Raw genomic sequence first — 13,706 nt, 5'->3', positions numbered from 1 at the left:
AGGCTCTTAGAATTTTTTATCCCTCCATGAGCCCAGCTACTGTCAGCTCCTTCTGCATCTTTTTCCACTGTGCTGCCTGATAAACCAACCAATTCTATACAAGGGATTGGCCGACCTGAGGTTTGGGGCCAGGCTGAGCTGGCCTTCTGGTTCTGCTCTCCCAGAAGCTGGTGGGAAAGATGTCTAAAACTCACATTCCCCTTTGCACTCAAACTGGACCTGCACAGAAAGGCTTTTACTGAGGCTTCTACCATCACAGACCTGTTCGTGCAGTCTGAAACAGCAGCCTCTCCTGATTCTCCAGGTCCCCAGTCCAAACCCTACATACAAGCCAAGACAGACACCACCACATGGAAGCACCAGCTTACCCAAGCTGCTTTCTAGGCCTTTATGCCAGTAATAGAGAATCTCAGTTTTCACTTGTCTCAGCACGTCTCTAGACCTTACAGACAGTGCCCATCTTGGTTATGCAGCTGCAGCACTGACCAGTTTTAGCAGGTGAACTTTAAGTCACAGTAAAGGGAGAACGACCACAGGGAAAGCTGGCATCCCAAACGAGAACTGGAGCAGTTAAAAGACACCTGCAACACATGAAATCCTAACTCTGCAGAGCAGGAAACTTCACTGCCCCATGGCAATAGGAGGTGCTCGTACCATTAGACTGAGCCCTGCTCTGCACAGCACTTAGCAGTACATTCAGGCACTCTAAATATATGCTTAAGCAATACATGTAAGTACTGATATTCATAGCATAGTGTTCAGGCTTGACAAGATATACTTTGTGGGCATCTTAAACCCAGTGATGCACAACCTCCCTCCAAAGCCTACTCCAGAAATATCAGCACTGCCCTCAGTTATATGCCTTCAATTAAGTGTCCCAATAAACAAATAAATAAAGCCAGTTTAGGGCAGACTTTTCCAAAAGCTATACTGTACCAAAACCCAGGTCCAGCACACCCAACCAAGCTCACAGACAAGTAGTTACTCATGTGCTTTTGCCCTTGCAAGCAACAAGAGTAACCCAACCACAGGGCAATCTCCATGCATTTCCTGCATGACGTCTTCTGGTGACTATTTCTAGCAAAATTGGGATTTCTTCTTGCACACGGCAGCATGTTGAACATCCTGAAAAACGCTGGGTGATAAGACAGCATGTAGACCTACTCCCCAGCTAAAATTCATCCCTGGCTATAGCCCTGTTCTTCAGCTGCCCTCTATCGCTGCCAGCAAGCTGCGCTCTCTGAAATCCAGAGGTATTGCACACTAGCTGAACCTCAGCACTAGCCGTTAAATGTAACTCACGGTGAAGTTTCCCCCTTTCCATAAAGTATTTCCATAAAATATTGAGATTCATAAAATATTCCAACCTAGAATACTGCTAACATCCAAAATGCTACTAGCAGAACAGAAAGCAAGCCTGTAACTTCTTGGGAGTAGCTGCAGGTGCATTACTCTTTCCATTTGCTCTGTCTTCCCTCTTCTCTGGAAACACAAAGAAAAGGAGTTCATAACTTTGCTTTACAAAATGCACTCAAGATGACAGGAACACCTGAAGCACATTCAGCCTATTCCAGAACCAGGACTGGTTTAAACAGCTCTTTACAATGGTTCTGTAAACTAGCAATGCTTGAGAGAGGCAAAGAAGCAATGAGAGCATCTGTTAGGTCCGTAACACTGCCCTCTCATGACCTAATCCTTTCTGCTCCAAACAGATGTGGCCGTAACAGCTGCCTGTTTTGAGCAGACAATGCAAAGGTTTTCTGCAGGACAGCAATGCTGTGGTGGTATGACTGTGGGCAGGACATCTAGTGTTACACAAACAGAAGTTTCCTTTTCAGTAGGAGTGAGAGCAGATACTATTATCTATCCCTATGCTTTCCTATTAGCCAGTGCACCAGAAAAAACTTGAGGACAACCGTACCTGGCTTCTGATCTTGCCAAGTTTGCTCTTTCCACCGACTGTGCAGTCCAAGATGGCTTCATCCATGACAGTGGGTGAAAAACTAACAGATTCTGCAAGAGCTCTGGTGTGAAATCACTGCACGGCGTGACCACGCGCAGGAAGCTGTACATCAGGGAGGCCACCTCTTCCCTTCCTGGGAAGGGACCCAGCCCAGCAGCTCCCCACAAGACACCTGCACAGCGGGATGCCACAAGGCGGATGGAGTCAACTGCCAATAGAAGGCTTAAGTTTGATACTAAAAACAACCACCCCTCCCTGGAATTCAGACTAAACCCCTAAAAATAGTTACAAAATGCCTCTACCTAAGACGAGTTGTTACATGTATTCAGACCAGGAAATCGGACAACCTTYATGCTACATATACAGGAAGCCATCCTGCTGCCAGGAGCTGGATTCAACAGCTCAGCTTCGCAGAGGCTGAGGAGGAGGAGGACAGGCTGAGTGACAGTAACGGGGCTTGTCGCAGCTCAGTCACAGAGTCAGGTCTAAAGTCCTGCCTCCTCAAATCCCAGGCGCATGCCTGCCACCATGTTTCTCCCACCCAGATCAGAGACAACATGACAGACCCCCACTAGTATGCCCAGAAAAGSCAAACAACTGACCTTCAAGGCAGTTGTATTTGCCAGTCAGAACTGTATTCCATATCTTATTGGCTTAAAGTTACTGAGAATTGCARAAATTCCCCAAATCCAAAGTTTTCAGCTAAAGAAAATTAAAAAAAAATATAACAGAGGAATCGTGCGAATACAAAAGCTTCCCGGCTCATCAGCAACCGACCAGCAGCACACTTGAAGCAAAAGAGTTAAAGTCTAATTTATGCCATTTATATTTTTGCAAGTCACTCTGCTATCATCAGGCAGACGCATCCTGTTGCGTCTGACATTTCCTTGAGCTCGTCTGTCTTTATTTTTTGTACAACAACTATACTGATTAGATCCGACACCCCCACAGAAAAAACAAACAGCTTCTTGAAACGCAAAAGCCACGCAGCCCTCTTCCTCCCTGTCTACAGTTGGCGAAAGCAGCTAAAGGAGGAACGAAGCCTGTCGCTCTTTGGGTAGCATCTCACGGGCAGATGCCTCCACCCCCTTCCATCCCCGATGGTCATCGGCGGGCAATGAYTACCGTGCGAGGACGACTCCTGCGGTATCTTCCATAAAAGATGAGCGAGCTGCTGCCAAACGAAGGTAGCAAGTTATCACTTGGTAGTTTTTCCTCAGCAGGGGACACGAGCACATGAAACTACCAGCCCTGGAATAACCTGGGATTACTGCAGGGAATAGCTTCCCCGCAGGTGAACAGAGAGCAAGCGGAAGAAAACCGAAAACAACATTTTCAGTGTGTCCACCCAARCATCAGTTTCCTAAACTGCAAAGGTTTGGATATTTCACAGATTAAATTGACTGCCTCTAGATCTGTTCAAGAACTCTCTCTTCTCAATTTCTCTAGAAGAGAAACTATGTTAAAAACAAGTTTTCTAGCTCCGAGCAGAAAAACACTGTTTTTCTTAGTAGAGGGTTACAGCAGTTGCTTTTCTCTGAACACAAGTAAGCCTGGAGAAAACAATCAGCCCCCAGGAAMGCTTTGCTTACTTGATTTGGGTGTTTGCTGAAGGATCCCACAGCTTAAAYAGCAGCAGAGTCCCACTGCTCTCTACATCTGAGGGAGCCTGGCAACGTTTTAATTTACCCAACGCAAAATGGAATAAAGGAAGAGCTGATCTTCCAGCTACTTGGACCTTCAAGAGCATCAAAACTTCATAATCCTTTTGATTATGGGAGATGAGGGATATTTGCTACAAGGATCTCATGAAAGGCATTGTCYTCTTCATGCTTTTATTGAGATGCACAAAATCATCTAATGCTGCAAGGCTCTCCCTCCCATAGCTGCATATGTTTAGTTATATCTCATCAAAAGTTTGGCTTCTTCAGAGTTGGACAGGCTGCTGAAAATCAAGACCTAACATGACTGAGTCTCACCCCTAATGGATCTTACAATATATAGGTCTCTAAACACTAATGATTCTTTTCAAGACTAAATTAACAGAGATTTTACTCAAAGCTATATACAAGCAATATCTTAAACGGATTCTGTCTTTAAAAGCAGAAATAGCTGAGGAACAAGGCTGGAACAGGGAAAGAGGAAAAAAAAAACTAATCCTAATTACTACTCGTTCGAAACCTTATCTCATTATATGCATATATATATAACCATCCAGAGATACGCGAATATATGGGAATAGCAACAGTGAGTTAGTGTTTACCAATAGACTTCTTATTTCAACAAACAAAACACTGGATGTGAAACACAGGTCTCACCCAGCAAAACATATTTAAGGAATTATGCATTCACTGTTTATATCAGCAATATGAACTTACATACAAAAAAATACATTGCTTTGGCTTCTTCGTCTCACATTAGCAAATGCAATTATCTTTCATTAATTTTACAGAGTGTTCACACTAAAAATTAAATCATTTCTTCATGTCTGTTTAAGAAAAACTTTACTGTGTTAATTATTTATAAATACCAAAGTCTGCTACTTATTACTCATCACAAATATGATTCATTTCGATAATGCCTGAATAATTYGTGCGCTGCCCTATTAGTCTCAGAACAGGCTGCGCGACTGCCGGCATCAGCAAATCCATCACGGGCGCTACTCCTCGCTCCGGCCCCGGAGCCGGCTCCTCGAGGCCGGCAGCGCAGGGCCAGAGGCACGCTGGCCCTCCGCAGCCCCCCAGCTCCGGCAGGGCTTCTCCGCCTCCGAGCGGGAGCGAGGAACGGGCCCCGCCGGGGAGGAGGGCGGCGGCCGGAGGCGCTCCATCGTTCCGCRTCCCGGCGGAGAGCTGCCCCGCAGGAAGAATTCGCGGTTTGAGGAAGGGGCGGCGGGGGGATTAATCCTCTCAAGTATGTGAAAAGCATACACGGGCGGCTCCGGAGAGTCGTGCGGGGGCTACTTACCCGCAGTAATCCCCGCCACGGGCAGAAACAAAGCAGCGACGCCGCTTCTGCAGCTAAGCGGTTAAATCGGGAATTATCCAGAGTTTCGCATTCTGGCCTCCGGCTGCGCTAGCAAGGATGCAGTTAGCCAAACTGCGTGGCAGACTGGATGCCACGGGGCAGGGGGAGAAAAGAGAAAAGTTGCTACAGCAATAAAAATGTGCCCAAACCTATCGGAGTCGCAGATTTTTGTACTGTTTCCTCAGTCATTTTAAAGAACAGACCTCAGCCGCACCGAAAACCTACTAAAGCCGCACCATATTACAACTGTTTCATTTCTTCTTTTTTTTTCATAAAAAGGTCAAGAAACCATCAGCACCTTGGAAACAGTTATTTCTCCCCTTTATACAGCCTCCACTCAATCCGCGCTTGAAGAGGCACATCGGCCACGAGCCACGGCGGGCTCGCGGGAGGGAGCGCTCGGCCGCGCAGCGCAGCGCCCCGCGGACACCCCGCGACCCGGCGCGAGGGCAGCGCACCTAAAGAGCGATGCCGTCTTGCAAAGATCCATTCATCCACCCAGCTTTTGGCCATGCATCCTTATCTAACTTTCTAGCAAGTTGCAATGATCTACGTGAGCTAATTTGGGCTGTTGCTGTCCTGAAACGCTGTCTTTATTATTACAGTTGTGGAGAAAGTAAATTAATGCAACGGATTGCACACAGAGGCCTAATCCATTTGAGGTAAATCAATGCGCTGCACATTTAAATTGCTCTGCTTTCCTTCAGAAAAGTACATCGAAGTGATTCATTAGGCACTGAACTGTTCGCAAGAAACAGACCAATTCTCTTAGGYATGCCAGTGCATCTCTGCTTGTTAAATTTAAAAAGCAATCAAATCTACTAATAAGTCCTTTTTGCTGACATTTACATCAGCACAAAACACGATTCCTGACAATTCAGATTAAATAAATGAGGGACAAATTAATCTCAGTTAATACACCTTAGAACTGATGCTCAACTTGTTAAACTTAAAAAACRTCTTTTAATAAAAATAACCTGTTGGTGATGCTCGAGCTCAAAGTACATTTGATAACCTGTCTCAAAGGTTATAAAGTCGTGAACGTGCGTGACAATGCAGAATCTTTGTCTATTTTAATACAGCTAAAGCATGTATTTACAGTTTCATTTTAATATTTATAAGGACACCTTTTCAATAAAGAAAAAAAAAATTATGTCCCAGTGCAGCAGCACTGTGCTATGGGTTTTATATTCCTACTCGGTTCTTTGGGGAAGACCAATCCAGATAACAAATAGGATGAGCAATGCAAGAAATCATACCTGTGCCTTGTTTCTAGCTCTACTACAATGACTGGATTTTTCAATATATAGCATCTCTGCTTTACTCAAGCACAAAAATTCTCAGAATTTAAAATAAAAGGCTGTAGGAAATATATACTTTTAAATAACTAGAAAGTCAATTTGCACTATATTAAAGATTTAGAGGAGAACTGAAGAGATCTAATACGGAAAATGATTTTTTAATCCCTTTAAGAGGTGCTTCACAAAGTGCACCGCTTTATCTGCAAAACCAGCAACACCAGTTCAGAGACCTTTGTAAGTCATGTAGACCAAACTTTAAAAAAACRAAGTATATAATCAAGATCTTCAAGGTCAGGCCCTATAATGGGATTATGTTAAGGAACTACTTGTACTTATGAAAATAATACCCTGCCATGCCAGGCTAGCCCACTGATTCGAACTGCACAGCATCAGGTCTAGCTCATATCTGACTRGGAGACAGACAAGGAAATTTAGCTGCCGCAAACACATTAGCGGGTCACTCGGTAATATTCATTGCGCTATCAGTATCTTATCTTGCAGCCACAGCAGCCACCAAACCAAAATGAGTAGGGTCATTAGCAAATCCCACTGATAAATGAAGCGGCACGGAGTCGCTCAGGCCTTGCAGCATCTCTGCAAATGTTCTGCTATTTCTTGGCATCATAATTGTTAAGAGAGTTTTTCTCGGGGAGTTTCACCGATGAGTATTTCAAGGGCAGGCATACACGCTCCTGCTGCTCTGGCCAGGGGCCAAGTTACTGCAGGTCACCACATCTGCTCATTTAAAACCTCTCCTGCGGCTCGGTTGCTCCCTGCCCCTCCCGAAGAGCCYTGCTAGCGCTGGTGGGCTGGCGCTTCCCCGCAAAGAGGCAGCACCACGTTAGGGGACCCCAGCACGCAACCGCCAACACGCAGTTCTCCGCAGGGAGACCCTTGCTTCAAAGGCATGAAACGCTCCACCTCACAGCCGCGTGCAAGCACACGCTCCCCCTTCCATTTCCCTCCCTCCTTTCTCTCATTTTCATCCCTTCAATCACAAACATTGCAGATAAGTGATAACCACTAAATCGCACCTAATTCAGAAAGTAAGCAGACGGAGCAGTGCTGCTGGGCAGACAGAAAGCTCAGCGGGCCGCACAACCGAAGTGGCGGTAAGAAGCAAGCCCGGGCACACAGCTAACTCCAGCGAGCGGAGGTTTACTGCTCCCAGGCTGGAAGGTGCATCCTTGGAAATAGTTTCTGCACCATCAGCATCTAGAGAGTTCAAATTGTCCACCTCCTGCTGAAGCTAGAAGGAAACTGTTCTTGATTATCAACCCCAACCCTCAGAGTCTTAGGACTCTATGAAACCCCTCACAGAGCTGCAGAAGAGATACTGTACTGATTTACAGTGCTCAACTGCTCCCCAAATTCCACTTGGGTTAGCACAGTCCCAGGTGAAACAAGGTCCTCGACAAGAAGCTCATTCTCTTGCACAGCAATGCACCAGCTTTGCTGTTTCAGTAAAGGCTGCTGCCAAACAGGCCTCTCCCTTGGACTCAAGACCCTCAGAATAATTTTTGTCCCTCTGGCAGCATTACATCATTTTCTGCCATACAATAGGTTCCAAGCACAACAGGACATAGAGGCAGCTTGTTAGGCAAAACCAGGGATGCGTGCACACACRCACATCCCATTCCAGGGGGATCTTATACCGAGCTCAGCTAACCCTGTGACTGATGGCAATATTTGCTCCACCCATACTGTCTTCTTCCAGGGATTCGGTGAATGGTGCAGCTTGGGAGAGGTCAGGCAACACTGCAGCAGACTGCAGAATGTATGAAACATGCAGACACAACTGCCACCTTTGCAACAGCGTGGGGATYCATCTGCTCAGCCAAAGGAGCCATACACAATAAACGCTTTCAGTTTGCTGGAAGAAGTTTCAAAACAACCCTCCAGATATGCACAAGATACAACCTGAAAGAGCATAAGAGTAACATCGAGGACAAGACAAGAACATCCATACATTGTCAGGTGCTTTTGCCCAACATCACATCAAGCTTCCCAAAAATCCAGTATCTAGTAATGCTGTTCCTAATCCTACAGGTTTGCATCAGCAGTGTAAAGTTTCACCCAGTATTGGAATTCCTGTCTCTGGATGCAGCTCTGCAAACTTGCTCTCCTCTCAAAGGACAACATCTCTTTCCCTTAACGTTGGTCAGGAGGGACTGTGAACACAGCCCGACCATTACCCTCAGTCATGTCTCACACTCTATAAGGACACCACCACTTAAGAATGCAGGTATTTGTATCTGCTCCCATGTCTAACCCCATTACATTTTTCAGTCTAACCCCAAGTCCTTTTATTTCTTGCAACAGTGCCCTGGATTTATTGCTAGAGACAAGTTTGGTAGATACTTCCCATAATAATTAGCTGAAGCTGAGTGAAATCTCAGTTCTCTGATGCTCTCTCACACAGTCGCTTTGGATACTGCTTCAGTTTGGCGTGCCAAAAGCTTTGAGGCTTCCACAATCAATCAAGTGACCCAAGACAGTCACTCATGGCTAAGAAAAAGCACATTTCTCCTTTCTCASCACTGATGCCAAGCTACTGAGACAAACCTCCTCCATTCCACCACCACGATCAGCCCACTGCACCAACTTCCCAAGCAGAAAATCCGGAGTGCCTTCAGTACCAGCCATGTCTGTGCCTCTCCCCTTCCCCAAGATTTTCAKATGCCTCAGTGCTGGTACTGCTCCCTTCTACCCCCATCTACAAGGTCAGCAAGGAGACTCAGCAAGGCACTGTTCCAGGAGGCTGCCCAACCTGCCAAGAATGACCACTACCTTGCTTTTGCTTGGCACAGCCTCTTAAAACACAAGAGCAAAACTGTGGGCCCCATAGTCCTAGCTGCAGAGGAGAGTGCTGGAGACATGATCACCAGTCCCAGGAGCGCTCCAGACAAGAGCTCAAGGCTGAAGGCAGAGCCAGTGACAGGGAGAGCCAGACGACAGACACAAGGGAGGGCAGCAGCAGGCAGCACTGGTGGAAGAGGAGACAAGTAGGATGGGATATGTGCAGAATTTGTTCCCCAGATGGACCCACAAAAAAATAAATAAACCTAAACACACGGAAAACATCCCTCTCCTCACACATGGAGATTTGTTCCTCTAGAGCAGGGAAGGCCCACAGGAGGGCACGAGATCTATCTACTTGCTTCATATTAAGAAGCACAAACCAGATTTTGGGGCAGGGATTAGGATCCTAGCAGCCAAAAAAAGCCTCATCCCACCACATGGTCCTTGCTTTTCCAGCTGGCACACCATCCGTCAACCTGTAGCTCCGTTCTCAGAGCCACAGCTGCCATGTATGTGTCTACTATATCCCAGAGGGAACCTCCACCCCACCTCGAAAGGCAGCAGGCAAAAGAAAAATATGCCTCTCTCCAGCTAAGCCTTGCCAGCACCAACAGACAAGACTCGCTCTAGGAACATGGCTGCAGTTAGGGCTCCGCTGCTCCGTTAATAGAGGGGTCCTGTCTCATCCCCACCTCCCCAACTAGACCACATGCCCCTCTATCAGCACACAACCTCCTCCTGGTGCTGRCTGCCACCAGACAGGAATCAACAACACTGCTACAGACGTAGCCAAACAAATTTTGGGGACCTACATGCTCAGAGCCAGTGAAGTACAATTGCATTAAATCCAAAACCACAAACATTGTAGCAGCCATCCTGAGAATTTCTACTGCTTCAGTGCAGGAATCTATCCTTCAACGCTGCCACTCGCAAAGAAAACCAGGGAAGGACAGGCCCAGGACGAAGAGCAGAGGCTGAGCTAGCAACAATCCCGAAGCTCTACGTCACTATATTCTTTGTCAGCTTAATCTTGAGGCTGATCCCTTTAGATCATATCATGGTAATGCTCTGTACCTAGCGTGGAGACCTTAGACAGTCAGGACAGAGCATCCTCCGGACCTCCAAAACAAGGCTCAACTTTTACACAAAACAAAAGGTTTCCGGTGAATGGCCCAGCTAATCAGCAGTCTAACCGACTTCAAGACAAGCAGGCTCTCCATGCTTCTCAGCACAAATCTCCRTGCAAAATAATCACACACAGGTGCAAGCCAAAAAGTCTGCTGGAACAACGACCACTCATTTGGCTATTYCTTGACAAGGCCAGATAGCCTGAATACAGTAATTACAGACCACATCACACAGCTGCCAAGCCATCCAAATCACCCTTACAGTAGCTTTTGCTTCTTGGTCACTGTGAGTATGAATGCAAGATTTACTCCCACCTTTGCTGAGCCAAGCTTCCCTTGAGGAAACACTGCTAGCCGTCTGCTCCTGACCAAATCCTGCTCCTTGCCCTGGCCCAACCAGGCCAACCTGGCCTTACACCCTCTCCTTACTCCTTCAAGTCACTCCCCCTTCTCTCAGCCTTGCAGCACCCCAAAGATCAGACCACACCATTCCCTGTGCCCCATCAGGTCCTGCCCAGCAATGCTGCCCTGGACTGTTGGTCCTCTCCAGCCCGGAGCTCAGTGCAGCCAGGCTGCCTTGCTCAGAGCTAAGGCCGCCCAGCAAGGCTCCCCCATTCAGATGCTGTCAGCCTGCACCTACTGCTGCACTGAAGTCAGTGCATCAGATAATAGTCCTGCACTGACTATTATCTGTCCAAAAAATACTAAGATTAGGATYCGTTACTGGTGGTAGGAATAGGTGCTAATTAACTAGATGTCAGCTGAACGTTGCTAAATCAAGAATACAAAATAAAATTAACTGCAAGATATTACAATGGGTGGGAAGACTTGAAGGGACTATTGTTCATTTAAAAACTCTTCTCCTTCCATATTTTTAAACATTCAGAAGTCACAGTCCAAATAATTGCTTGTCAAGACATTATTTGGGAGAATAACTGTAGCTATTAGGCAAGCAATGCAATTAGGTTATTAAAAATATAATATCATTTCAAAGCCTTTTAGAGAATAGGCCTCTACTCAACACAAGAGCATCACAGCTTCACTTTCATCCTCCTCTCTTAGCTTCAATCCTAAGTCATGAGGCCTAGCAACCTCTCAGAAGTCAGTTATGCTGACACATGTAGCTCTGCTGGATGAGGAACCACCACTCTGAACTCTTGGGCAGGTGCACATACCACTTCCATCTCGACACAGAAGAAAAGCAAGTTCAGTAACAGAGGAAAAAATAATAACAATAAAAAGAAAATCAAGAAAGCCACAGACAAAAACTCATTTTTCCAAACCTGGAGTTCCCTTCTGCCTCAAGTTGTCGGTCCAGGACATGGACTCTCCCCTATCCCTGGTGGGCGCAATCAACGCTGAGCACGGACGGACCTGTCTTTGGGGAAGGTACAAGAACCCGTGCCTCACAGCTACAGTTCTGTAGGCCAGGCCAGGCCCAGCTCTAGAGGAAGAGATAGAAAGGTCACTAGAAGCTATTCAGCAAAACAGAGAGCACAGTATATATTTCCACTTCTGCTGACAAACAACATATTTATAGGATAGGTAAACTAAACTACACAGACAGCCTAGAAGGTTCAGAAGCCTGAAACTCCRACGCTAATGGACCCGGAGGGCAAGGAATTAGTTCCTGACATCTGCAAATGACGTGTCACAAAAATAGGACAATTAAATTTTAAAGCAGTAGGGAAAACAAAAGAGCAAGAATCACAATAGCCAAGTCTCACAAAGAGCTTCATCTTGGGTACAGGAAGATAATGACGCTAACCATTTTTCTACTAGATGGCAGTGTAGTGTCACACTATATAAAAGAAATTCTAGAAAGAAATTGCATCCTATTTCAAGTGAATCTGCGCTTAGACTTGACTTCAGATAGCACGAAATGTAACAGTACCTCATTGTAAGGGAACCTGCCATTAGTCTAACAGCACAATAGGAGCGATATCCTAGTTTCTAATTTCTCAAAGTAATGCAAACGGACACTAAAATCCCCAAGCCGTTCTGCCACGTACTACGGCGCACGCATAGCCGTGGACAAGCTACTCCGTGTGYTACAACCGACAGCATGCTATAACCAAAGAGCTCCGGGAGCGCAGGAAGCGGGTCCTCGCCGTTCAGGAGGAGGACCGGCCAGCTGGGGTTTTGAAAGGCAGGGACAGCACTTAGACAACAGCTAGCAATAGTCAGTGTAGGTTATCAACTTCAGTGGAAGGTGTGGGCATAAAAAGAGCGGTCAGTGCCACCAAAATTCAGAATGCAGACCCAAAATAAACAAGGTTAGGGCTGAAGGACAATGCAAATATCTGCAGGTAATACTCAGTCGCAAGAGTAAGCTTTGCGAGGCCAGTATTTGCATAAGCTAAACTTTAAATGTAACAAAATAAGGCGGTTCACAAACACTCCTAAAGCGTGTTTATTTCTGGCGTACGCAGAGGCTCCTGCGCAMGCACCTTAGCGCGCCAAGGGGATCTGCCGGAGACAGAAAAGCTCGGGGGCAGGTTTCAAGCAGCCTGCGGACCGCCACTTCCAYGAGCAACGTGGAAGATGCGCTCAGGACCCCCGGGGCCGCCCAGGCCTGCCCGCACGCTGCCGCGCCGGAGGCTCGGTGCTGCYGACCACCAGGCGCAGCAGCTCCGGGGCTGTCTCCATCAGCGGCTCGCAGACCCCTTGATAAYTGCGACGGCCCGCGGGGTATCGTTTAAAACACCGAACTCGCAGCAGATGCGGGCGGCGGCGGCGCGTTTTGGTCCGGTCAGCAGTCCGAGGCAAACGCCCCCGGCACCGGCGGCCCCCGGCACCGGCGGACGAAGCCGGGGACCCGCGGGGGGGCCCCGAGGCGCAGCCGGGAGCCCTCGGCGAAGGCTCCGAGGGGGCCCCCGGACACGGGGCCCCGGGGGCGGGTTGGGGGGGGGGGGAGGGGAGGGGGCCGCCTCACCTGGAGGGCCGCAGCCGCCCCTCCTTCTTGCTGTCCACCACGGCGGGCACGCAGTTGGTGAGCTCGGTCCAGTCGGCGTGCAGCCCGCAGCTCCAGCCCGTGGAGAAGCGGGAGAAGAGCCAGGTCTCGCGCTTGCCGGGCCGGAGGCAGGTGCACTTCTTCTGCCCGGCGCGGCACTCGCAGGGCTGCTCCAGCTGGATGTTGCGGACCAGGTGGCGGCCGAAGGTGGTGCCGCCCGTCTTCTGGATGTGCAGGAAGACGATCAGGTCGTCCCCCTTGATGTTGAAGTCCACCCGCCGCAGCAGGTCGCCGGCGGAGAAATTGAAGCGCGGCACGAAGCGGGCCGGCGTCTCGTCCTCGGCGCGGTACGGGTCGGCGGCGGCGGCGGGGCTGAGGGCGCGGAGCCGCAGCAGCTGGCACTCGGTGCCCGGGCACACGTACTGCAGCACGATCACSGCGAAGAGGAACAGCATCACCAGCGCCAGCAGCACCTTGTGCGAGCGCTCCTCCATGGTCGCGGCGCCGCCCGGGAGCGCCGCGCATCGCCGCCGCCC

The 13,706-nt window shown here is 48.2% G+C and overlaps 1 protein-coding gene across 1 annotated transcript in view; it reads right to left on the bottom strand.

Moving 5' to 3' along the window:
- HS6ST2 (heparan sulfate 6-O-sulfotransferase 2) overlaps positions 1-13,700 on the bottom strand; it is a 132,268-nt gene extending 118,568 nt beyond the window's left edge. Inside the window, exon 1 of the mRNA XM_085325491.1 lies at positions 13,153-13,700. Within this exon, the coding sequence (XP_085181617.1) occupies positions 13,153-13,664 (512 nt within the window). The 5' untranslated portion in view covers positions 13,665-13,700. The remainder of the gene's footprint in view (positions 1-13,152) is intronic.
- Between the last annotated feature and the right edge of the window lie 6 nt (positions 13,701-13,706).

Source organism: Rhea americana, unplaced genomic scaffold (assembly GCF_003343005.1).
Source record: "Rhea americana isolate MKP2758 unplaced genomic scaffold, rheAme1 scaffold_98, whole genome shotgun sequence".
Classification (NCBI taxonomy): domain Eukaryota; kingdom Metazoa; phylum Chordata; class Aves; order Rheiformes; family Rheidae; genus Rhea; species Rhea americana.
This window is presented reverse-complemented; position numbering and strand designations above follow the sequence as displayed.